The 24997-nt window shown below is 46.5% G+C and overlaps 5 protein-coding genes and 1 non-coding gene across 6 annotated transcripts; 1 reads left to right on the top strand and 5 right to left on the bottom strand.

The window, feature by feature from the left end:
• Positions 1–288: 288 nt before the first annotated feature.
• On the top strand, positions 289–2801 carry GGS25DRAFT_175337 (bifunctional 6-phosphofructo-2-kinase/fructose-2,6-bisphosphate 2-phosphatase). The gene is made up of 3 exons (XM_049256588.1): positions 289–968; positions 1035–1851; positions 1916–2801. Exons 1-3 carry the CDS (start codon positions 532–534, stop codon positions 2771–2773), a joined length of 2112 nt encoding a protein of 703 aa, XP_049118730.1. The 5' UTR covers positions 289–531; the 3' UTR covers positions 2774–2801.
• A 2488-nt stretch (positions 2802–5289) lies between these two features.
• Positions 5290–7037, bottom strand: GGS25DRAFT_175314 (uncharacterized protein). The gene has a single exon (XM_049256587.1). It carries the CDS (start codon positions 6935–6937, stop codon positions 5432–5434), a length of 1506 nt encoding a protein of 501 aa, XP_049118729.1. The 5' UTR covers positions 6938–7037; the 3' UTR covers positions 5290–5431.
• A 1303-nt stretch (positions 7038–8340) lies between these two features.
• On the bottom strand, positions 8341–9903 carry GGS25DRAFT_519260 (velvet factor-domain-containing protein; the record flags this gene model as incomplete). Its single annotated transcript, XM_049263670.1, has 3 exons — positions 8341–8524; positions 8586–9696; positions 9759–9903. The coding sequence occupies 3 exons, from the start codon at positions 9901–9903 to the stop codon at positions 8341–8343; spliced, it is 1440 nt and encodes a 479-aa protein (XP_049118728.1).
• Positions 9904–17371: 7468 nt separating this feature from the next.
• Positions 17372–18001, bottom strand: GGS25DRAFT_519259 (uncharacterized protein; the record flags this gene model as incomplete). The annotated part of the gene is made up of 1 exon (XM_049263669.1): positions 17372–18001. One exon carries the CDS (start codon positions 17999–18001, stop codon positions 17372–17374), a length of 630 nt encoding a protein of 209 aa, XP_049118727.1.
• Positions 18002–18931: 930 nt separating this feature from the next.
• Positions 18932–19054, bottom strand: GGS25DRAFT_t13. Its single transcript has one exon. It is a non-coding gene; the product is annotated as a tRNA-Leu (tRNA).
• A 531-nt stretch (positions 19055–19585) lies between these two features.
• On the bottom strand, positions 19586–24397 carry GGS25DRAFT_480782 (CRM1 C terminal-domain-containing protein). The gene is made up of 10 exons (XM_049260113.1): positions 23954–24397; positions 23820–23849; positions 23682–23754; positions 23549–23620; positions 22766–23487; positions 21949–22711; positions 21428–21898; positions 21147–21376; positions 20530–21095; positions 19586–20472 (listed from the first exon to the last, which is right to left on the bottom strand). The coding sequence occupies exons 1-10, from the start codon at positions 24017–24019 to the stop codon at positions 20229–20231; spliced, it is 3237 nt and encodes a 1078-aa protein (XP_049118726.1). The 5' UTR covers positions 24020–24397; the 3' UTR covers positions 19586–20228.
• Between the last annotated feature and the right edge of the window lie 600 nt (positions 24398–24997).

Here is a 24997-nt window from a genome sequence, read left to right as displayed (position 1 = left end):
TCTACGTCTACTACATCAATATCTACCAATTCCCACGGTAAGTAAGAAATTTCGGCGTTATGTATTACTATCCCCCATTTTATTTATTTCTTTCCTCTTCTTTCTCTCTCTCTCTCTCTCTTTTCCCACAGATTTTCAACACGAACAATTCTTCATTTAATTCCTCCCTTCCACGTACTACATTTTATACGCATTACATCAAGTGTTTGTGGCCGCACCTGCAATTCCCCATCACACCACAGTCGCATTCCGAGTTGCCACTACCACTAAAAGTACCTATATCCAAATTCTTGTATACTGTACTTGAGTACACGGCTAGCAGCTTTGTACCCTGTTACTAGGTACATGTAATAAATACATAGTACCTAACTACGTACATACATCTGCACGTCCGCCCTGTCTCGGCAGCCCGATTCGGATACATATAAATAACACTTACTGACACAACATCCTTTGGGCTTTTTTTTATTAGATCGCAAACCCGTTCGTCGACAATCACAATCGCAACAATCATCGCTTGCTCGTGCTGCGATGAGCAATCAGAGATTAATTTCTAGTTCAACTATCCCTCGATCAACGCCAACCTCGCCAGACAAGACAATCACCACGGAGCCTGAGTCCGAGTCTTCCACTACGACAACGCTCGACACCACACTGGCTACTACTCACAATGGCGCATCATCATCACCACCTACACCCCCTTCCTTGAATGACGAGCATTATATCCCATCTTACCAGAGCACACCCAGCCAGAGGGGCCTCGCACCGCCAACTCTCAATGCCCTTCCACATGTTAGTCTCGGTCCAGCCGCGCATCCATCTTCGCATCCCTCGTCTCTAGCTAGTGCGCTCAGGGCCCTGAATGAAGGGCCCAATGGAGTTGTTTTTCACGGCGTCCCTATACTTTCGGCTAACGATTCTCCGTACACCAAGAGCATCTCCTCGACTGCGCCGGGTTCGCCACGAATGTAAGAACTATCCACGCCCCCTCACTTATTTTATTCTGTTAAAATACTAATTCACCATCTTAACAGTCCACCTCTAAGACAGAATTCGGGTTCCCAGACCCCGCGTGTACGCCCTCATGCCACAACCCTAAGTATCCCTGGCATGACTCGATCGCTCGTGTCGCCAGATGGGAGAATATCCGATAGAGATGTGGCGGCAAAACTCGTCATTATTATGGTTGGCCTCCCAGCTAGAGGCAAATCCTACATCACCAAGAAACTTCGAAGATATCTCTCTTGGCAACAGCACAATACCCGGATATTCAATGTCGGCAACCGAAGACGTGTTCACGCCGTGACTTCACCTACCAAGCATCGAAAAGAGAGCTCCATGGATATGCCAGCACCCAGTGCCACCATCTTGGTGAATGGCGTTGAGGCTCCTGATTCTCCACTGCAAAAGAAGCCGTCCATTGATCAAAATGATGATCAAAAGCCCATGGATCAATCAGCAAAATTTTTCGATCCCAACAATGAGCAAGCATCCAAGATAAGGGAGGAGATCGCCATTGACACTTTGGACGAGTTGTTAGATTATTTGATCAGCGGTGGAGGCTCGGTTGGGATTCTGGATGCCACCAACAGCACGATCCAACGTCGACAGAAACTCTTCGACCATATCAAGGCAAGAGAGCCGATGCTGGGTATCCTGTTCATTGAGAGTGTCTGCAAAAACCCCAACCTCCTGGAAGCGAACATGCGCCTTAAACTTTCTGGTCCTGACTACAAGGATAAGGACCCTGTCAAGTCACTGGAGGATTTCAAGGAACGCGTCAAGGCTTACGAGAGTGCATATGTACCTCTGGGTGATTATGAGGAAGAACATGAAATGCAGTACATCAAGGTGAGAACATGATAAGAAAAAAACGCGCATAGTGCTTGGGAACATGGACTAATAACGATGACAGATGACCGATGTTGGCAAGAAACTTACACACTTCGGACTGGGGGGTTTCCTCAGTAGTGGCATTGTGCATTATCTATCGTCCTTCAACTTGTCGCCGAGGCAGATCTGGCTTACCCGACACGGCCAATCCATAGATAATCAGCTTGGCAAGATTGGTGGCAACTCGGAACTGACTAGCCGTGGTCATTTCTATAGTCTATCCCTGTACAGGTTCATCACGCACAAGCGTAGGGAGTGGCTCGTGGAACAAAAGGATAAAATTGCGCGGTCGTCATTCCCCCCTCTGCCAGGCGATCGATCACCCCCGTACCCTGACTTGAATCGCGAGCTTGACGAGAAGAATTTCTGTGTCTGGACATCCATGTTGACCCGTACCATACAAACGGCCGAACACTTTGAAGCTGACGAAGACTACGACGTCAAGAATTGGGAAATGCTCAACGAGCTTAATTCAGGCAAGTTCGAGGGCCTCACATATGAGGAAATTGCTCGCGAGCATGCGGACGAGTATACCAAACGCCAGATGGATAAGCTGCAATACGTATACCCCGGAGTCGGAGGCGAAGGCTACCTTCAAATCATTAGCCGTCTCCGAGACATGGTACGCGAGATGGAGCGAATCAAGGACCATGTTCTAATTATTGGACACCGATCCGTATGCCGCGTCTTGATGGCATACTTCATGGACCTTACCAGAGACGACATCGCAGACCTGGACATGCCACTCGGTATGCTGTACGCCATCGAGCCCAAGCCGTATGGCATCGAATTTCATGCGTATAAATACAACGAGGCTAAGGGATGGTTCGACGAAATTTCCGACTATAAACCGACTAAGACGATTGATCGTGCTGCTTAAGAAAGAAAGACTTACATGCGCAGATTTGGATACTATTTCCCTCTCAATCACATTTACTACTTGTACAATAATTTCCTTCCTTTTTTTCTCTTTTTTTCTCCCTCTTCTTTTCCCCAATTTAGGCGAACGAGAAGGCATGCATGGACATATGATACCATGAGAAACGGCGGCATTAGAAATGTCTTTTGGGGAGGTGATTTTTCATTAATATTTCCCCCTTCCTTCCTTGCCTCTTTTCTGGGAGGGTTCCATTCTATTTCACGAGATACGGACCCGATTGCATGAAATGCGGAGTTTTTGGTCGGTCCAGAGAGAGAACGGTCAAGGAGGGAAAGGGTAACGGTCATGGTATCATCGGACGGTTTGAGACTGGTTGGTTCGTGGCAAAGGGGGCTTCAGAAGGGAGGTCTTCATCGGTGTTACATAGTCCATCCTAATCTTCCGTGGCGACTTGAGAACGAGCAGGTGGATTGATGGCTTTGGCCCACGGCACCAGAATATACCACGCACTTGTAACGTAGGTAGTTGACGTAGCATGATATGGTCTTCCTAGATAGGCGGCCTTGAGGCTCGTTAATATATACATACGCACGACTCGGCTCTTATAGAGCACAGTAAATATACACGTATTCCTTGAAAATTTCACTGTTGCTTGTTTGCTTGTGAGGGCGTAGCTTGGCATGCTGCCGGGGAAGTTGTAATATGATATGAACCTCGGGTGTGTGTGTGACTTTCAGCCAACTAGGTGTCTACCTAGGTAATTATCTATTCATACATACGTAGTTGCGTATCCATCTTTCTAATCCGCCAGGATGGTAAGCGTTGTTGTTGGGTAACTAGTTAGTTCCCAAGGTTTGCTTGTCTATCTGTTTATAGTGTGTGCGTGAGTGTGAGTGCCAAAACCAGATATCTGCCAGATACGGGTGGTGGTGGTGGTTTGATAGTTAGTTAACTACCTAGTTATTATCAATGCATACCAAGCTATGTAATACTATCAAGCTGATATACCTACTAGGTTACTAGGTAACTAGGCCCAGTATAATATGTATGTATTTCATACATATTAGTAACTAGTTATCGGGTCCAGGGGGTAGAGGGGGGGGGGGGGGGCCTGGACAATGACTCACATACACGTACATACATATGTATGTACACACAGGCCTCCTTCTCCTTAGCCTACTAGCCCAGCCGCCTGGGGGGTTATAGACATGGGTCTTAGAGAGAAATAAAATATATTTAACGGCCTCGTGATAACTATCAATGCATGCAGTATATAACTAGTTATGTTCCCTGCTGTATTATGTTATCCTATGTTGTGAATAACTAACTACATGCCTAACCTTAGATAACTACCTACATATCTACAATTAACTAGCCTAGTAGCTCAGCAGCTTACTAGCACGCACACGCCTACCTACAGTACCTACTACCTACCTCCTACACTACGCGAGCCTCACCCTTCCCAGCATCCCAACTAGGTAACTACTAACTATCCAGCCATCGATCCATGGAAACGGGCAAGCCAGCAGACCAAATATAAGCCGACAAGGCGAGCAAGGTCACCTATGTGGCCCCAGCCAGCCGGCCATCCCCCTGGGTTGAGCAACCAAAACCGAGGGACTGGTAAGTCCGGTACACTAGAACAGGGCAAAAGAGCGAGAAGCGAAGGGGTGGTCATGTGTTCTATTTCCCCATTAATCACCTATAACTTACTTAGTTGGTGAGAGACTAACGAAAACCTCCCCTGAGCTAGGTAGGTTTCTCCTATTTCATTCAGGGGAACACTTTAAACTAGCGTCACATCATGAAGATCACGAATATATAAAGAGCAGAGGAAGCCAGCAGGTGTGCCTATGAACAAGGTTATCTATTTTTTTTTCTTCCTCCTTTCCCTCCCCTTCCTCTTACCTAAGCCTAAGTAGGGCAAAGGCAGAGAGGCAGGGCAGAGTAAAGGCAGGATATCTAAGCTATATATATATGTTCTGTATGTAGTTTTTTTTTTAGCAATTTATTGCTTTCGTTTCAGTGAGTTCGTGTCGTTAATCCATATCATTTCCCATTCCGTAATCATTCATAAAACCGTCCAGTCCTCCATATTATAATTACAAGGTAAAGTTTTCTTCATTCGATTCGTTTCGATATCATACCAAAAAGAAAAATCGAACAAGAAAAGAAGTTTTTGTTCCATAAGCACAAAAGTCAGTTTCGTCTCGTCTCATGATCGGAAGCACCATGCAAATGAGCAAGTGTCGTTCGTCTGTTCGTAATGTAAAGGGGAAGAGTGGGTAGAACGCATCCCTTTCCACACCAGAAAAAACATGTCGTTGCCTCTGTTGATGTATATAATCGCGTACTCGAAGGGTATTGTTTGCATTTCCTGCTCGCACAAATGTGCGAGCAAGTCAAAAGAAAAGAGAAATCGTAAAGTTCGTTAAATCAAGGTCTTTTTCGTCGTCATCATAATAGAAAAAAGGAAAGGAAACCACCAGGAAAACGCCTAGTTTTTTTTGTTAAATAAATTGGTTTTCTCTCGTATCAGTATGCATCACGGTATAGGAATTCCAGAAGGTCCAGGCATCCGATGAGTGCTATTGGTATCTCTTTAACTCCGTCATCTAGCAAATGAATCCAGGTGAACACAATGCAAAGGATATACTCTTATAGGGCATTCCCAAACTGCCAATGGGAATCCGCACTTTCGTTCTCATCTCCTTCTTGGTCATCGGTTTGCGGCTTATGGTAGTAGTGGTAGCGATCTGGGATCCGTGGTACCGAGGGGATGCCACGGTTGGCATCTGGCACGACACACAAAGGCGTATCTTCTCGTGATCGTGAGGGAGGTGGCATTGATTCTGCCCTCACATCCATCGAGCTGCGAGGAGTCTCGTCAATGGACATGCGTTCACCGGCCATCTCCCACGTCTCAAATCCTATAGATCCCGACGTGGACCGCGATCGTACTGGGGCCGACCTACGTCGCTTACGCAGCTTATTGCTTTCTTTGCTACTGTTCGAAAACGATCGGCGTGGGCGCTGTTCAGCTCGTATGATGACTTGGGGCGGTGCTGGGGACGGCGAGCGCATGCGTATCATTATCTCCTTAAAATGCAAGGTACCGCCAATGGATTTAGACTGCGGGAGCTGCAAGACACCATCTGGAGAGGTTGGCCGAGAATCCTTAGAGGAAGGCATCTTCCGTAGCTTCTTTGCCACCCTCTTAAGTGGTTCAGCAAAAGAAGACGACGTTGATGCTGCTACCTCACCGCTCGTCTCGTCCGTATCTAGTCTGCTGCGTTTGCGGCCACGGAGGCGTGGATGGCGAGAATCCTTATTGCTTATGGTAGGCGATGATCTACCATCAACTTCCTCTTTCGATGCCCATCCCCGGTTGCCTAGTCGACTTTTAGACAGGGGGCTGGTAGGGCTCTGCGGTGAGCTTGACCGGAAGACAGCAGCTATGGAAGAGGTACGCGGAGGTGGCAGCGGAGAACAAGGAGCCGAACCTGGAATTGGGGGCATAGGCAATGGTGAACGGCGGTCATTGCCACGGTTTGCTGGGCCAGCATGGCGTGTAGATTGAATGGCATGAGCTTGAAAGAAGCCAGAGGCTACCAGTTGATTGTATGAGTCCAGGACATCCTCTCGGGTCGGACGATTACCGCCACCCCCACCACCACCCAGGTTAGCTAGTTGTGGGATGTTATACATCTCCGAGTGGGATTTAGCAGCTCGGAGATGTTCTGGTCGCGGGGATGGTGATGGTGATAGTCGTTGAGGCAGTTCCTGTAGACTGCTATGTTTCCTCGCAACTGCCTGCTTCTGTCCGTTGTTGCGAGAAGAATTCCACCCTAGGACATCCTTCACCCGTCCGAAGAAACTATTCGACTTTCTATGATTGCTCATTTGCTCCGGAGAACTCATTTGATCGGCCACGCTGCTCTCGGAGAATGGTCGCTGGTAACGCATCCTACGCATTTCCCGTGGCGAGGCAGGTGGGTCGGAATAGAATTGCTTCTCATATTGTTTTAACTGGTCGGGCCCAAGAAACTGCACTGGAGGTGCAGCGCTTGCTCGATCGTTCATAGAACCCTCCAGAAAACGTGAGGTCGGTGGACGAGAGCCGCCATTTTGTGTGGGAGGCCTAGAAGTATCAAAGACCATCATGGCGGTGGCTATATTGATACCTGGCAAAGGGGTTGGCGGTGGGACGGATAAGGCATCAGAAGAAGGCCGCTGCGAGGAGATGTATTTCGGCTATGTGTAAAGGATTCAAGATTGAGGTAATTGAGAGATTGAGAGAACGTGAGAATATGAAAAATAAAAAATAAAAACTAATGAAAAATAAGAAATGGTGATGGAAATGTGATGGTTTTGAAAGTTCAAGGGTGTCAAGGTTTGGAGTGTGAGAATGTTTACTTGATTGCTTGGTTGCACCTGTCAATACACATTTACCCCAGTTTGTTAATTCCAAAGTGGGTCGGGGGGCAACCGAATAATTAAATCACCTGCCAAGACAACGGTCTAACGATGCAATAAAACCGTTCGCAAACCTCTACTAACCAAATATAGTAAGGCAACGTTCCTACATAATCTTAAAACTTTTTATTCCTATCATATTAATATCATCTTAATATTATATCAAGATGAGAAGGAGCTCATTCTATGGTATCGGGCAAGGAACTTATCTAGGTTTAAAAGAAAGAAGTAAGTATTGTGTCTCGCCTACGTACCTATCTTACGTACCTACATACCTAGTACCCTACCTAGTACCTAACGTAGGTACTGTAGCTATTAACTATACTATGTAGTTAATACCGAGGCATTTGAGAGTCAGAGTCTAGAGGCAGCCGAGGTAGGTATTGTATCTGCTATACGAGGTAGTTAATAGGTAATTAATCAAGCAAGAAACAAAGCCATCTTCGAGCATGTATGCATCGTCTTGATTTCTTTCATGTTTTTTTATGATAAAAAAAAACATCTAGGGTACTTAAATTCCAGTTGTCGTGTATATATACAAAAAGCATCGCGCTTTTCTCCCTAGATTCCTGTAACTAACACATGAAAACCGCGTGCTGATTCCTTTAAAAGGCCCCTGGGGATCACTGAGCAGAGAGATAGACCATGTTGATCCATCGTCGCCAACCCTCACCGAAGACACGCCCCACCAGAGTGATTTGACCCCTAGCCGTTTGGCTCCGTCCCAGACCGTTCTGCTCTCGAATAGGCAGAACCGTGTGACCAAAATAACCCTCTAGTGATCTCAAGCTGTCTTGGAAGAGCACCATGCGTCCGAAGAAAAGGTAAAAAGAAAAAAAAAGCATCAGCATGGGATAACATCCGGTGCCCAGAGCCCGATATGCAGAAAATGAATTATGCAGCGCAAATGAGTGATAGGGTAGATGGAGTGTCGAAGACAAACGAAACAGAAGCGGGCAATGGGTATGGCCTCAAAATATATACAAAAAAAGAGGCCGAGCAAGACATCGGCACCTAATAACACCCAACACCGCTGCAAACGTGGGGGCATTGTCACTCGTAACAACCGTGAACATGCAAAGCAAACATCGCTACGCGACAGTGTCCGGGAAGACGGCCAATTTTTCTGAACCGTCGGCTCGTCTATACACGGGGAGAGTTGGATAGTCTATTAATGGCCGGTCGCCATTCACATTACGGCCTTCTTGCGTGCTCGATGTGAGATCGTCGATAGAACGCTTCATAGATCGAGGTTCAGGCTGGAGGTATGGCGGTCTGTGGAGAGATGTTATGGAACCATTCCGGTCGGAATAGTGGTGTGGCGACATCTTGGGACTTGCGATTATGGAAGGGAGAGAAGGCATTAGGTCCCATAGATGTAGGTTGCCTGGGAGGAGCTCGAGACATCGAGTATGGCGCCGGTCCTTTGGAGGAAATGGTCGAGTAGCTCGCTGATGAGCGTCTCCTGAGGTCCGGATCACTCATAGTATCGTAGTGTGGATATCCTGGAGGGGCATAACTCGGAGAAGGTGGAGGCGGTGGATAATTGGCAGTTTGTGGGAAGATTGGTGCTGTAGGAGATACGGGAGTTGATTGATTAGAAGAAGGTGCTGGGCCATAAGGCTGAGCAAACCCAGTATTTCCTCCGTGCCCAAAGTTCAACATAGCCGAAGGAGCCTGGCCGTTCTGGTACAACGGTGGAGGCGGCGGACCGTATTCGGCATTGGAAGGGCGTCGTGGGTGATCGGGAGCGTAACTAGCTCGGTCTATACTTGAATTACTCGCTGATCGGGCGCGGAAAGTCTCTGGGGTCTGTGTTCTGTTCCGTCTTCTCGCATACTCGTCCTCTGCGTTGTTATCGTATTCGCTAGCTGCCGAAGCTTTTGTGTCACGTCTCCTCATCCGTACATCACGTCGAATACGCACGCGGCAGCCCTGCTCGGCAACCGTACGACTTAATGATGTGCTCTCAGTCAGTCCAGGGAACTTTTTAGCGCTGTAGACGATAAAATCAGTCGATCTCAGGTCCATTCGGTGATTGGCATTTCCTGGGCTTAAATCGGCTAGGCCATCCTCGTGGTCCTGATGCGGAGCATCCCGATCCTGATCCTGCTCTTCTTTAATCAATTCATACAGACTAAAGACCAAACGATAACGTCCCTCGTGACGAACAGACAGATCCGGAAATAAGAAGTATCCAGCTGGATCGGGTCGGTCGAGATAGCAGCATCCCGATACCGGGAATCCAGTTAAAACGGGGGGCGATGTAGCTGCAGGAGTTTGCACCCTTCCATGAGCCATAGGCCGTGCATGTTCGAGCGAGGCGTAACAGAAGAAATCGACATTGTAGTCAAATGTGATATCTCTGGCCCCCTCGAAATGTTCTCCTTCAAACACCCTTAGGATAACCACAGGCGGCGGATCGACTGGCCGACGGTCGGCAGATGCTACAATCTGAATTAGTCCAAGTTCGCAATTCGACATTCGCTGTAGTCAGAATTATCCATACATTTGGGACCCGAGCCACATGCTCTCGCACGTTCAGGCTGTTGCAGAACCTCTAATTGGTACCATAGATGCCTGCCACCCTTAGTGATGCGCTGCTCACGAGCGTACATTTTGGGTTCTGCTTGAGGAACCATGGCATTTGCCATATTTGACTCCGGCTAGGTTATCAAAAGTTAGCATGAAAACCGAGTAAGGGATGGTTTCGCTTTCATTGACACTTCCAAACACAGATTGTGAGACTGGAAAGCCAATCACCCAACCCACGACAAGAAAGTGGAATCGCCCGAGATAATTTCGGGTTCAAGCTATAACTGCGACATACCTGAATCGGAAGCATGACGATCATGCGTCCTACCAGACGGGAAAATAGGAATAGTAATAGTAATAATAATAATGGATGGACTGAAATCGATGTATTCTTCTCATACCAATTCCGACAGGTATTCGCACGATGGAGAAATCCCAGAAACTCGGACCGTTAGATACAACAGAACCAGAACCAGAGAAATGGGATTAGTTTTAACTCGCTCGCAGGCATATGTCAAGTAAACCCGTGTTGGCGAACAGAATAAAAAATTAATGAACCGTTAAATTGGGTCGAGGGCGAAGTTTGTTTTCTCTTATTTCTCTTTCTCTCTCTTTCCCACTCACTTCACTCACTGTCTATCTCTTTCCCAAGTACCAGGTGAACCCGAACCGCTGGCTATCTTTTTAGTGCGAGACAGATCGAAAAGGGTGCAGGTGACGTTTCGTTCGCTACAGCTCCCGAGTACTCGTTTCGCTTTGCCTTGATTCGTGGACGGCGGTAAAACTCGACTCAGTTGGATAAGTCAAAAGTTTGTCGACCTGGCCGACCGACGACAAGGCCCACAAAGTGAACAAGCTGGCGGGTTGGCGGGTTTTGTCTGTCGTCAGAATGATCGGGGTCGAAAGTTTGATGTGTGTGAGGGAAAAGGAAGAAATGAGCCGGGCCGGATGCCCAGAGAAGGGGAGTTACCAAAGTGGATGTTGTGTGGATGCTGAGTGGACGGTGAGTGGATGCTAGAGCGGGCAGGTTTGAAGCGTGGGAGCCAGCGGGAGGACCAGCAACATGCAGTAGTAGCAGAAGTAGGCTGGTTTAGCTAGTTGGCTTCAAGTTGTTAGGCACTAGGGGCATGTAGGTAGGTAGTAGGTACTACTATGTATGTGAATACTAATAGTAGATACCACAAATACAAGTGCAGATACAAGCAAAAGATACAAGTAAAAAAAGAGGGTGCGCTTGTGAGATTTGGCAGATTGGGCCATAGCACGAGCGCAAGGGAGATGGGATTGGCCCGAGCAAATCAACCGGGGTAGTACGGGGAGGCAGGGTGGAGATGATTGCATCGCGTTCCCTACCTATGGGCCAGGTTTAACCAATGATGTAGATGATTAAGTGGGTATAAGTGGACAAAGCCCCCCCATCCCAGGCATTTTCCTACATACATAGTAGTCATCCTAGGACATCCTGGGCGCATCCTGGGTCGTCCAATCCTTGTTGGATAGTCCCTGTCTAGTGCCCCCCTGTCTGGGCTGTCTGGCTGTCTGGCTGTCTGGGAAGTCATGTCCACAGTGCCGCGTCCAGCAGTGCTCAAGGATACAGGGGTGTAAGGAACTTTTTGAACCAAGCAGCAACCAAGCAGCTTGTATAAGAATGGAAGGTCATCCACACCAATTTCACGCCCGCTGAAGTCCGCTAGAAATCCCCGAATGGGCTTACCCGACGAGAATCATCTTTAAGTGTTTTAGTGTGTTCCGCCTACTTGGACCGGAGACAGTGCGGGAATCCTTCCAATCTACTATGTAAATACATTTCTATCCATCCCATAACTAATACCAATACCTATGTACCCATCCATACCATCCAATCCACCCACCCATCCATCTGGCCGTCTCTTTTTTTTTTTCTCCAATGTCTCCAATATCTCCCAACTCTCCCAACTCTCCCAAAACATGCAGGACCAAGGACCACAAGGGGCTACCGGACCGCTGCGCTGCAGTGCATCAAAAGCTGGGATATGTATAAATCAGTGGAACCTTTGGCGTATTGAGCCAACCAGCTAGCCTTCCGGGAGCCAGGATTTTATTCATCTGAATTTATGAACGGTTCGCGTCCTTGGGAGATCCTTTTTTATTTTACTACTAATATCTATGCTGTTAATACTACAGTACTCTTTTCTTTGTCTCAAGAAGAAACGCGTGGGTGCCAAAACGGTACTACTCCCCTCCCCCCAAATTTCCGTGGACCGTGACTGCGGGGGTAACCGACATTGCCGTAGCGGAGTATAGACGATAGACGATGCGCGGGTCGAGTTGAACTTCATACATATACGAATAGGTATATAGATAATAGTCTGTCTGCCTAGTTGACGTGTAGGTAGACATGCTGCAGTTATATGTAAGTAATTACTGAAATGCTTCGCATCGTCCTACACGAATACCGAGTGTCTACCGATACGTGGTTGCAACTACATACTAAGCCTATGCCTAGGCAGATACATGCCTAGGTTAGGCGTACATGATTATACAGGAATGGAAGTTCCATACGTACCTAGCATATGGCTCCGAATGAGGATTAGGGAGCCCTGGAGAAAAGAAAAATTGGAAATAATACCATTACATAACTATGTACTATCTATGTAGTAACTATTTTTATAACAGCGCTTGCCGATGATCATTAAAATGGAGGGCATCTCATTAACTACATTAATAGGTAGGTAACCTACTATCTACGTTTTTATGGCATGTGTTTACTTTTTCTTATTTCCAGCCCACCTCCTTACCTCTTAGGTACTATGTACTACACTACAAAAAGGCCTTCAATGTTTTTGAGACAGCGTGATCATTTTATGACAAGTCCAATTCAAAAGAGTTACTGTAGTTATACATATACTATCTTATCATCGCCTCCTTATGCATGCCATGCACAATACATCCATAAACGTCAATACCACATACAGCAGGTAGTAGTTACAGATATGAGACAGCAGCATTATGCGCAGCCTCGAGTACATCTTGTTGAAAGCAGGCAGTGTAAACAGGCAGCCGGAACTAACTACTAGGTAGGTAGGTAATAATTCCTTATAATGAATCCCTTGTTCCAGAGTTTCGGGTCTTGCGAAGAGAGAGAGGGCGTAGCATTCAACATAGCTTAGCTACATACTGCATGTAGATAGCTATTAATATGTAGTATTTGGAAGATTACACATCGAACAATAAAGACACAAAAAGGGGCGTTTCGAACTATCTACATGTATGTATCATATCAGCCCATTTACTCGGTAGCTAAACTTATGCAAAGGAGGATGCATGGCATGGTACATACCTGGCATACACCTACATATAGACAGCATGTTCTAAATACAGTATACATATCTTGAATACCACCTACCTATGAACCAACATCAGGATTCAGGACGCTACAATTACACTATCTTACTAGGTATGTACATAACTATATGTACAAGACAAGACATATGTGACATATGTGTATGTGTATAAGGTAATACTTTATAAAAGCTAATAATGCTGTCCCAAGCTTTTCCAGTATCAGGATCTGGGAAATCTCGCGCGGCATCTGTGCCTCAAGATGCCCGTCGTCGCACGTTCCGGGCTTGCTACCGAGCTAAGGTACTCAAGAATGATCCCCTTTTTTTTTTTATCTTCCGCTACATACACTCAACTACAAAGTACATACATATAACCTACCTGATCTGATTGCATGGATAAAGAAGGTTCAGTTTGACAAGTGACAAGGCCATCGCATGCTATGTAAGACGGTACGCGCCATCGTCATCTCCACCGAATAAAGCAAATCAACTCTCGTGAGAATGCAATCATTAACTAGTACGTAGCTTATTGTTTGTAGGTTATGTAGGTAGGCTACATATGAAGGACTTGGCAGATTATACATCCATACACTCTACCTACATACATGTATGTATGTAGTTCACCTTACCTTGAACATAGCCATAGCTCAATATAATCTACGGATTCCCAAACTCCTGGGATGTCGATCCTTTAGTACAGACTACAGTTGTGGGTTAGTGTATTGATATAGACACTGAAACATATCCAAGCTTTTTTCTTCCGCTTCCTTTGCTTTTTTCTTTTTTCTTTTCTTTTTTTTTTTTCTTTCCATCTTCTTGTTGGAAGTTTTCGAGACCTTAGAACCATGAAAAGCCCATGGTGTAGCAATTACATGACCCTTTCCCACGGGCCACGGGTTTGACACGTCGATCTACTCTTACAAGAATATTAGTCACCACTTAAGCTTCTGACGGGCCTTGGTTCGGCCTTCTCTTGGCAAGCGTTGACAGAAAACAGAACAGAACGGGCGGCCGTCAAGCTAAAAAAAAAAAAAAAAAGATTAAAAAGATAATTAAATTAAAAAAGACAAAAGACAGAAAGTATGCTCATCTACATACATATACATATACATATACATATACATATACCTAAGACCTAATCTTAACAAAGTTCGTCTGATGTCAATATGAGACGACATGCCCGCCCGGTAAACGGGCATTTCCAACTATTTTAACTTTATGATTGAAGTTGGGGTAGTGACTCTAGTGAGTCTACAGTACCTAGGCCCTAGGGTAGGGTAGTGAGTTTACTAGGTTACTAACCTAGGTACCTAGTAGTGACCCATACATCCGGGGCAAAGTCCCAAATCTTCCTTCGCCCGTCATTTAATTAACTAGTTTTTATTTGGTCCCTTCATCACATACCTATTTTAGTAACTATTATACTCTCCTCCTTTCCTTTCCTTTCCTTTCCTTTCCTTTTCTTTTCTTTTTAGTCATTGATGATTGAAGGCTACATAATAATATCTAACGTTCATTAATGATAGGCCATACTACTCCAAGATCGTTGCGTCGTACAAAGTACGGCCGAACACCCTGTCGGTCCTTTCCTCTGGGAATTGAGTGGCTGTGACCACTGACCATGGACTGCGAGTCTGCGACTAGAGGACTGACTCGATGAGAAATCTGGCCGTTGTGAAACTTTTGCTCTATCCTCTCATGGAACCGTCACCTCTCTCTGAACCGAGCGCCTTACGCCACAGGACCCGACTTAGCGGCACCAAATCTTCTTTTGGCTTTTGCTTTTGAATCCCAAATCCAAATCCAAATCCCCATGCCATGTTGTGCTTTGCCAGGGGTTTCCTAGATTGGGGGTTCAGGCAAAAGCCACCACCCAACGATCTGACCAGGGAGGGGGAGGGTTTAAAGGGAAATAAATAAAATGCTGATGACATTGATGTAAAACGGGATACCAGAACGTCTGGTCCCCTTCATCAATGTCTAAGTGTCTTAGGTTGAGTTGAGTCGGGTTGGGCTGAGTTGGGTTCAGTTCGCCATTCCATCTCCAGGCCTGCCACCGCTGTAGAAAACTAGGTTATGCATGCGTGTTCGCCAGGCTTGTCCAATATTCCCACGTGCAATCTATCTCCCAAGTGTTCCTTTCCGCTCTATCCCTTGCTTGCTTTTCCATGAGCAGCAGAAGCCATTTCGGTCGCTAGCCGTGCAGTAAAATGTCTTATCATATACATGTACATAGTAAAAAAAAATATGTATGTCTTATTCACATGGGGTAAACTGACGTGGAGTGCCGTCTTTTATGACAGAATTACGCCCCCCTCTCTCTCCCAAGCTTGCAAAAAGTCCCCAGGTGTAATTATGTCTAACCTTAGATAGATTGAATAATAAAAGCAAAATCCAGAAGCTATAATCTTTCCCAATTCCATATAGTACTACCCACGAGTCATGGTAGCACTCGCTGTAGCAGCTCCCAGCTCTCCTTTTACCCCAGCCCCATAGAACACCCGAGTCTCCGGTTCTCCTGGAACTTGCACCGGCTACCTACATCAAAAAGATGCTCGGGCTGGGTAGCACAAGTACTAGCACTGTTGGTTCTCTGGGTTTCTCGCCTGCAGTGTACCCCCTTGCTCTCGCTTCTTCTTGCAGCAACAAGAATCTATCGGCAGGGCACGTAACCCCTAGGCTACCTACATTGGTATGTATGTATGTACATACACACACACATATCTACATGGTGGACATCGATCACGACGGATCTACATACATACATACATACATGTAGGTAGGTAGTACATATAAGAGACCGTCTGTTCTTGTTTGTCCTACGTAAGGAGGTAAGATTCCGCTCAACCACCACCTAACCTAGGTTATTGTACTATGCAAGAGTGTAGATACCAAAAGGACCTGCTGCACCGGGATGATGTCTGCGGGAAAAACAAAAAACAATCGCTTCCGTGGTCGACGATTCAGTTCTAGTTTTATTTCATTCTACTTTTTTGTTACTTTCCCCCTTTAAATCAAAGGACTAAAAACTCAAAAATCTGTGTAAAATGCGTAGCTAGCATTTTGTGGGTTGATGATAGTGGCACTCGCTAACTAACGCCGCCATCAGTTTGCAATACATACCTATATGTACCTCTAACACATGCCCACATACATACACAGTACGAGTATTCCGTGTGTGGGAGGGAGGGAAGCCTTGGGAAGGAGGAGGGGTCTTAACATACATTACCTATGTACATACTTTTGCTCATTCTCGATACATATTATTCAAGATGCCGCACAACCAGTTACACGAGATCGCCTTCCGTCCATATGGAAACAGCTGATTCCTGTTATTGGATATAACACACCATGGCCTGATTTTATTTTATTTTATTATTGGTTTTGCAAAAGGACAGACAGAAAGCCATTATCGTGGCATGGTAGCTCTACAGATACGTATGTACATAAAAAAACCCCCCCAGCTTTGCCCTGGTTTAGCAAAGATGCACCCTGTGCTTTCCGATCCAGGCGTAAGGAGAAGGGAGATGGATGGATTCACAACGATGATGGCTACTCAGCAGCAGAGAAAGAGAAAGGGGGGTAGGTAGATACTAGGTACTAGGTAGGTAGGAGGGTCTTCTGGTTATCTGCATCGACCAAGGTCACACGACATCTTCAGCAGCCGAGACTAGTCTGTGACACCCCATGTTAGCGGTCAAACAACACCCCTTGATATTGTGAGTGTAGTTAGGTATATCGAGCTAAACATGCTAGGTAGTAGGTAGGTATGGATGGATACGGGAGCAAACAGTTGATAATATGCTCAAGGGAAGGGGGGGGGGGGTCTTGTTGGGTAGGTACCTACTTACGGGTAACCTAGACTATCACTGAGTGGATATCAAATTACCAACGATGTTGGCAGATCTACCTGTAAACGGCCAGTATCAACATTGCCTTACATATGCCCAGATAATACAAATTTAAATTCAATGTTGATGTCCTCATCAAACATAATTCTAGTAGCTGAAATCCATACGATACGAGTTTAAGAATGCTATGTATGGCCTCCTTTTCTTATGATCCCCCTAACTAGCAATTGTTTGTGGGAAATCTATTCGAGTAGGCACCTACCTAGGTAGTAATTAGATATGTAGGATTCGTATTGAGGCATTGTCATCCCCCTTTCAAATTACACTTGAGAGAATCGAGATCTTCTCAAATCACCACCAGGAAACCGTGTAGGCAGATAACCCTCCCGTTCCTTTCCACAACACTCCCCCCTCTACCTCCCCCATCCCCTCAAAATCCCCTCACGACTGGCACTAGCACTAGCACTGCCCTCGATCTCGCCCCACGTACATCTCTTATCCCAACGCCTCTGTGCCTGCTTCTGCCTCTCCCTCTCCCTCGTATCCCTCCTCATACTCAGCCTCCCCTTAACGCTCTTCTTCTTACTCTTCCTACTCGTCCTCGACACCAGCTGCGGCGTCCACTGATAGACCGGCTCCTGCCACCTCTGCGAGACCAGCATCCCGTCATCACCATCAACCCAGCCCCAGCCCTTCCACTTCCAATCCCTATTCCAGCTCCAGCCCCAATTCCAACCCCTACCCTTCCTTCCCCGATTCTGACCCTGATCGCGGTTCTTGCCCTCCTTCCCGCTGCCACCACGACGTCTGGAGCCAAGCAGCATATGCTGCCAGCAGTGCGCGAGCACGCACACCATGGTGACGGCGACGACGACGCAGACGACGGCGACCGCCATCGCCGCGATGAACGCTTTGGGGAAGTCGGCCGGCACCGCCTCCTCGTGGTCCGGCTCGAGCGCTGCATCGCACGGCGGCGCGAAGGCGAGAGTGGAAAGTAGGAGGACAGCGAAGGGAAAGGAGAAGATGGGGAGAGGGGGTTCCATTTCACCCTCGTGCCCGTAAACCTTTTGCTGGTCCACTCTCTCCGTTTTAGAGAGCAGATACGATGATAGTAGGCAGGCAGACAGGTAGGCAGGTATTGGATAATCCTCCCGAGAGGTTGCGTGCTGTGAAGTAGGTGGGTATGGCCTCCCCTTTCCAATTCTCACCTATCACTTCTCACCCCTCCAAAGAAAACCTGTACCTAGACCGAAGTTAAAGGAACGTCTAGAGTGACGAGTAGCAGTAGGTAAGCGATCGAGTAATCAGTGACATACTTTCCACTCCCCCTTTTTGGAGTGAGTTTCTACCCTCTGCGTGAGAGCAAGAACAGGTCAGCCCACGCAACAACGTTCAAGACCTGGAGCATCTTTATGTAATATCCATCATCATCATCATAGCCGTTTTCCCGACTGATCTCTCGCCGTCATGATTGCTGCGACACTTGCCGAATACGAGCCGGCGAACCGGCTGTCACCAAACCTAATCTTTGATGTCTGGATAGGAATAGGTAAGGCCTATATGCAGCCTCAGGGTTGATGTGAGTTCTGTAGTTTTCCTCTATTCTTTTTAAAGTTTATATCTCTCTGCTCGCCCCGGGATTGGAAGCCCCTTGTACGTGTATCGGTAGTCAATCATCGAGCCATCAGCTCAAGGACCTGTAAGAAAGTGATGCAATCATAGATATCAAGGAACAATGAAGTGTATGTCACTATATGATATGTAGATGTCCACGTGACCTCGATATCAGGTGACATTGGTCGAACTTACGATGCATGTTAAGTTGCGCGCAAATATTAGTAGGTTAGATAGAATATTCAAAGATAACAAACAGATAACCAAAAAAAAAATCTATTAACTAGTTCCAAAATATTTTACTTGCAAAAAAGATGAAGTAAGTAGTTAATTGAAAAGTTTTCAAAAAAGATAATTCATGACAGCGAGGGGATTCGAACCCCTGCCACTTCCGTGAGTGGGATATTCTCGTTATTCTGAGAATAAGAGTTTACTCAAGGTTCTCTTGAATCCACCGCCTTAGACCGCTCGGCCACGCTGCCAATCTCAGACAGGATGTTGTATCCTGATTCGATATCAATTGGACCGTAGTAGCACACTATATTGTTTGCACTTGTCTGTTTCGTCCGAAGTGTAAGCGACAAGTACTACGCTAGTGCGTACTACTATCATAGTACTATGTACATAGTATGTATGTAATAAGTATACGTAGCTTAGCCGCACAAGAGCTTAGGAAAGTGTGAGTGGGGCTCACCTATAACTACCTACATGTATGATGTATGATGTATGTACATCATATTATGTACAGCTTGATCATTGATGGCGCTGATAGGTCTAAACCTCAACAACATTGAAGCATAGAATGATAACAATATATGCCACTTATTTTCTTCTTATATTCTACGTAACAGTCTACCTATTACCTAGGTGGGTTACCCTTCATAGGTAGCGCGTACGTATAAAATGCATTATAGTACTAGGTATATTACTAGGTATTACCATCTGTCTTGTTAAAGGGGGACAGTCCTCCTAATCTTGCATAGTATCATATCACTCGAACAACACCGATTTGGGACTAAACGAGTCCATTTATCATTAACTACCTAGATAGGAGCCTAGCCAGTAACAACAAGAGAAGTTATGTCCGGGATATAAACGGAACAATTGGTCTATCTCCCCAACTTTTTTTGTCTCATTTGGCGCATTACTAGCCCTCCCTTTCCTTAGTAGCCGCATATCTCTCTTAACGTAGCCTCTTCCATGAAACAAGATATATGCATTCATTTATGCCTCCTACCCATCACTCCACCTCCCTTTTTCGGTTCGCCCTACACCTAGTTGGCCATCGTAGGAATACCGTCTCCCCTTTGCTCGGCTGACTCCTCGCCAGATTCAGGGCCTGGTAAAAGAGAATGTGCAACTGAGCAACATAGCCTTGACTGGCTACGAAACGGTACAGCCATCTGGGCAATGCCGTAATTGCTAGCCACGACAGTTCTATCTTGGTATCACGTACAAGAGAATAGAAAAGAGGCAATAAAAGAGACATGAGGGAATGGTATAAAGTTGGAGCCTCATGGTCTCACCCGAGTGTCGTGGGGAGGTTTCCTAAAGCCCATACACTTCCCATCCGTCGAAATGATCGACCGAGGTCGGACCAGAAGAATCCGTCGGTTGTGTCCGAGGGGCGAATTCACTTCTAAACTCCTGACGCAGTCACAATTCGTCGTCCTCCGCTTCGATCTCGGATGGCTTGAGTAAGCCTCCCACCTTTGCTCGTCGTTCGTGGTCGGCCGTCAGCTTGTCACGAGCCTCTTGCTCCTTCTCCACAACGTACAGATCTGCGTTGTCCCCGGCGAACTCCTTAAGAGAGATTAAGAAATCTCGGACTTGAAGTCGGAACTTCTCATAAGATGCGTTCAGGGTGAAGAGGCATTCAATAAATGCACCAATCTGCGCACTGTACATCCAGTTAGCATTCGCAAGTGGCTACCTTTTATCCCGAGGGTTTGCTTACATCTGTAAATTTGGGAAAGCATTGCGTAGGAGACCTGCGACAAATTCAGTCAGGAATTCCTTGTTACTCGTCCCAGCGGGGGCCTGGTCGGTGTAGACGGGCCCCTGAATCTTGGGTGTGGAACCATCTGCAGGAAGTGCGAAGTAGAACATGCGCATTAACAATAGCGATTGCGTTTTGAATCCAGCCTTGTGATCGGGATCTGTCAATACGAAGAACACATCTTGCAGGATGCTGATGAAAAATTGCTGGAAAAATGCGTTGGAAGTCTGTACATCGGTTTTCTCGGCGATATTCGTGACCAGTTCCAGGCACATGTTCAGTCCGGCACCTTCGACATCGCGGTTGTCATGTTTGCTAGCCCACATGCAAGCATCGATAACGAACTTGAACTGCCGGTTATCCAACTTCAAGAGTGCTGGGAAGCAGTGTAGGTTAATCGCTCTAAGCAAGTTAAAGAACTCTACTCGGTGTTCTGGGAACTCTGAAAAGTCCTTGTTGATCATTTCCAGAGTGCACTCAAATACGTTCTGCATAATGATCGGCACCTGGTCTTCCATGAGGCCCTAGATATCGTTAGTAAGAATAGGACATTGCGATCCTCAAAGTGAGCTTACCGTGAGTCTCGTGATAATAGTAGACATAGCCTTCAGAACTTCTGCATCGCGGGCGCCTGGGACATTGCGATTGTAGTCTACCAACACCGAGTCCAAAAGCTGCGGGACCATCTGTTGGCGAATCGCCTGTAGGTCTTCAGCTTTGTCAACGTAGCTCTCAATCAACTTGAGAATCTCCTTCTTGATCGTTCTTAGCCCTCGAACCTTGGGCATACGGGGAGCAATCTCGCCTAGTTTGACAGGTTAGTTGAATCTCAACAAGAGGTGGAACATATAATTACCATCGCGAGCAATAGCCTCCGAGATTAGCTGGCTAGTAGCACGATACATCTGTAGCATATCTAGGTATATTCTGCCAATCTGTGGGCCGAAGTAAGGTCCGATGGAGGAACAAGCTGAGACGTTAGTCTTCATGATATTCCCGATAATCTTAATTGTGTCAGAATCCTGGAGGATCTGGGGATCTTGAGTAGCCAGTCTAATGATTTCATCCCATGCTGCATTCGGGGCATTCATTAGCTCGGCAAGCAACCGTTCTTGCTGGTGCTTGTTTCCTTGTGCCGCAACCATATATCCGCAGGCCTCATAGAATGTGTGAACTTGTTGGGGGGTGAGATCGCATGTAATGCGCTGGAGATTTCGAATGATTTCCTCGATAAAAGGCTCGTTCTCGCTAGGCTGCAAGGCAACGAAGTGTCGTCTGCATTGCCTGGCGATCTTGATGAACGTATCGCACGCCATATCCTGGACACCTATAATATCATTAGCTATCAATCGAGAGCCTTTGGATTGTGGAGCCAACCTTCGTGAGACTCATGCATGAACTCGAACAGCTTATTGACGACGGTCTTCAGAAATTTCCAATGGGCCTTGAGGAAACGAGGATACTGCCCAACAATGTACATGATATTACTGGCCACAACGGCCTTGTTGTCCTTGCCACGCTTCATTTCCGTGAGGCCAAGCAGGTCCTTAATAACCGTAACTAGGAAACGCTTCTCAGTTTCCTCGTTCATTGCCAGCGAGATCGAGCCGATGGCCCAGCACAAGACGTTGCAGTTGTGCCATGACCATTCAGTACCATCAACCTGCTTTTGGAGTTTCTCGGTCATGATAGTTTCCGTATCAACGACGTCAAGATGTGTCAAATAGACGAGACATTCACGAATGGTCTTATATAGTTGCACCGTGTCGCTCTCCTTCACGAATTCGCGCACGATCTCACCCTCATCGTTCTCAACGATGAGTACTTCTTCAGGTCGCACCATCTTTTCAATCATGACCACTCGCAAATTGGATAAAACCTCCTTATACTTGTGCATGCGCAGCGGGAAGCTCAATAGCAAGTTCGGATTCACTGCTCCACTGGCGGAGCCACCGCCCATCATGAGCGGGTTCATCTCTTGCAGAGGCGCAGTCTGCATCTCCTCGTAGAGTTCTTGCACAAGCTTTAGCCAATAATCTAGGCAGATCTTGAAAATCTCTCGATCTTCAATTTGTGAAATTCGGATTAAGTAGAAATGACCGTGCGTAAGGAAATCTCGGTTGGGGAGATTCTCAACCAGCTAAATCATTCAGTTAGTCAAAGTGTTCTATAAGGACGGCATGAATAAGCCTACATCAACATGCTGACCAAAGAAGTTGCACAAGAAGAGTGCCAATTCTTGGAGGAACTCCTGGTCTTTGGAGTTGCTCTGAGGGTATGTGCTCTTGAGGTCAAGATGTAACGGGATGATACCCGCAATAGTCGTAAGCACATCGACAAACATCTTGACCAACTGTTCGCTGTATGCGTTTGGCTGGCCCGGTCCACCGGTCACCAGGCCTCCAATCTCAGTAAAGACTTGTAGAGTGACGTTGCGGAATTCCTGAACTTCAAGGAATCGTGTTCGCAGAGTCTCAATGAGCGGCGTTTCAAAGATGTAGCCTAGCGGAATCCAGTTGCAAAAGCGCAGTAACGTCTCGAGAGTAGCCTTCACGAGACTGGCCTGATTCGCCGAGGTAAGGATCTCCTGGCATAGTTGGAAGATCTGCGAGAATTCGTTGCACATAGTCGTCTTCAAGTTTCTGGTCTTGGCCGAGGTCATTTGCTCGGCGGAGTAGTCGAAAACTTCTTCGGAAAGAAGTCGAAGAATGATCATGTTGTTCTCGCAAATAGATAAGTTCGATCGACAAGCGGAGATGATCTCGTTGATGAACGTAGGCCAATTATGAGGCCATTCCTGCTTCAGAATAGAGACAAGAACTAGGTTCAACTTGTTCAAAAGAGTACGCTGGGACCTGAGCGACTCTTCCGTGCCAGAAGCTTGGATAATGAAGTTTACAACAAAGTTGCGAATACCTGCGCCGTGGTTAACTGTAACAGTTCGGGCTGACAATAGTCGGGGAACGGGAAGGCATACCTAAACACTGTTCTCTGGGCAGCACCTTCCATCTCGTCATGATGACATTGTCTAGTATTTGGAGCCCAAGATCTGCAACTCGTCAGCCTTCCGCGATATCCCATGCCATATTGTTCTGATTAGCACGACGTACATTTCGTCTGGGGATGTCTCGACTCGGAGAGAATCTTGTCGACAAGAAGCCAGGCATCGGGATCTTCTTTGAACTATAGAGAAAATGGGTAAGCTTTGGCATAGGGATAGCAAGAAGGGAGCATGGCGCATCACATACCTGGTTCAAAGCAGTTTGGGCAGCTTTTTGCTGAAGGCGGGGAAGAGGTCAGTGTTAGTAGCTCAGCTATCCACATCTTCACAGATGAACACATCTGCAAAAAATTGGACAAAGCGGATTGACAATAAGCTTACCTGCTCACCACGGCCGTCGTAGAAGGACTGGACCATGAGGTCCAGCTCTGTGATCGTAGGCGCCATCTCGAATGGGGTGGCGGGGGAAAGAAGAAATGAGGCAGGCTACGCGCCTATAAACCCACAGAAAGCCTCGCTCTAGGTGTGTGCGTCGAGAGAAATATTAGTTGAGGGTATAGAAAAGATGTCGAGTATGAGCGCAGGAAGAGTTGAGGAAAGAAGAATGATGTTAGAAGTTTATTAGCAATGAAGAAAATGATCACTAAAATAAAAGGTGCGATGGGTGGAAAGAATTGCTCGGTAAATGGAGGTGTTGTAAAAAGGTATGTATCACCAGAATTCAAAGAAGCGGCGAAGTGACGGGTCTCTGAGAAGATAGCGACTAGGTACCTATTACTTTTTGGTGCAGTTGGTAACTAGTTGGTTAGGTTAGTGGGGTTTTGGGGGGGGGGGGGGGGGGGGGGGGTGCTTTTTTTTCTTATTTTTTCCCGTTTCTCTTCTCTTATTTGCGAAGCTTGCGCTGAGGGGGAAGGTGGGTTAGTGGGCTGAATCAACAATGGTTAGATGTAGGTACTGATGTAGGTACTGTACAGTGCCTACATTCTAGGAACACCACTGAAAGCAGGTTGCTTAAAGCTTACCTAGGTACCTTAGGTAGGTATTGTATTGTACAATACTGTACTTGTACCGCCAGGGATTAATCAATAGGTATGTATCACCTAAGCACTGTAGCGGCTGAAACTGCTCCAGGGCTCACTAGCATTTTAAGTTAGCACCTGGCATCTTCTAGCATTTTAGTTATTTTAGTTATTAAGCACAGCACCAAACGAAGTCGGAGTTTGCGGAAACCAATTATATGCCAGAGATTCTTATTATGTCATTGGCTTGTCACGTCGTTAACGCTTCCGAAAATAATTTAGTAAAGTTGCACTGACCAATCCGAATCGATTTACCCCTCTGTGAAGCTTTGACTCTTAAGTATGGACGTGTGTGTATGGATGTATCGCGCGCCGAGGTTTTTGATGTACATGAACATGTACATGT

This window comes from Hypoxylon fragiforme (genome assembly GCF_022984875.1).
Source record: "Hypoxylon fragiforme strain CBS 206.31 chromosome Unknown GGS25scaffold_3, whole genome shotgun sequence".
NCBI lineage: Eukaryota > Fungi > Ascomycota > Sordariomycetes > Xylariales > Hypoxylaceae > Hypoxylon > Hypoxylon fragiforme.
The sequence above is the reverse complement of the archived record's forward strand: the minus strand, read 5'-3'. Positions and strand labels throughout refer to the sequence as shown.

What these genes read in the sequence shown, in the direction of transcription:
- GGS25DRAFT_480782 (XM_049260113.1), bottom strand. Translation starts at nt 24,019, where the DNA reads ATGGCGCCTACGATCACAGAGCTGGACCTCATGGTCCAGTCCTTCTAC. An exon ending in TCTTTGGTCAGCATGTTGAT is followed by an intron (nt 22,712 to 22,765) that starts GTAGGCTTATTC and finishes TGAATGATTTAG; the next exon opens with CTGGTTGAGAATCTCCCCAA. An exon ending in GCTTTCCCAAATTTACAGAT is followed by an intron (nt 20,473 to 20,529) that starts GTAAGCAAACCC and finishes CTGGATGTACAG; the next exon opens with TGCGCAGATTGGTGCATTTA.
- GGS25DRAFT_175314 (XM_049256587.1), bottom strand. Translation starts at nt 6,937, where the DNA reads ATGATGGTCTTTGATACTTCTAGGCCTCCCACACAAAATGGCGGCTCT.
- GGS25DRAFT_175337 (XM_049256588.1), top strand. Translation starts at nt 532, where the DNA reads ATGAGCAATCAGAGATTAATTTCTAGTTCAACTATCCCTCGATCAACG. An exon ending in GCGCCGGGTTCGCCACGAAT is followed by an intron (nt 969 to 1,034) that starts GTAAGAACTATC and finishes CCATCTTAACAG; the next exon opens with TCCACCTCTAAGACAGAATT. An exon ending in ATGAAATGCAGTACATCAAG is followed by an intron (nt 1,852 to 1,915) that starts GTGAGAACATGA and finishes TAACGATGACAG; the next exon opens with ATGACCGATGTTGGCAAGAA.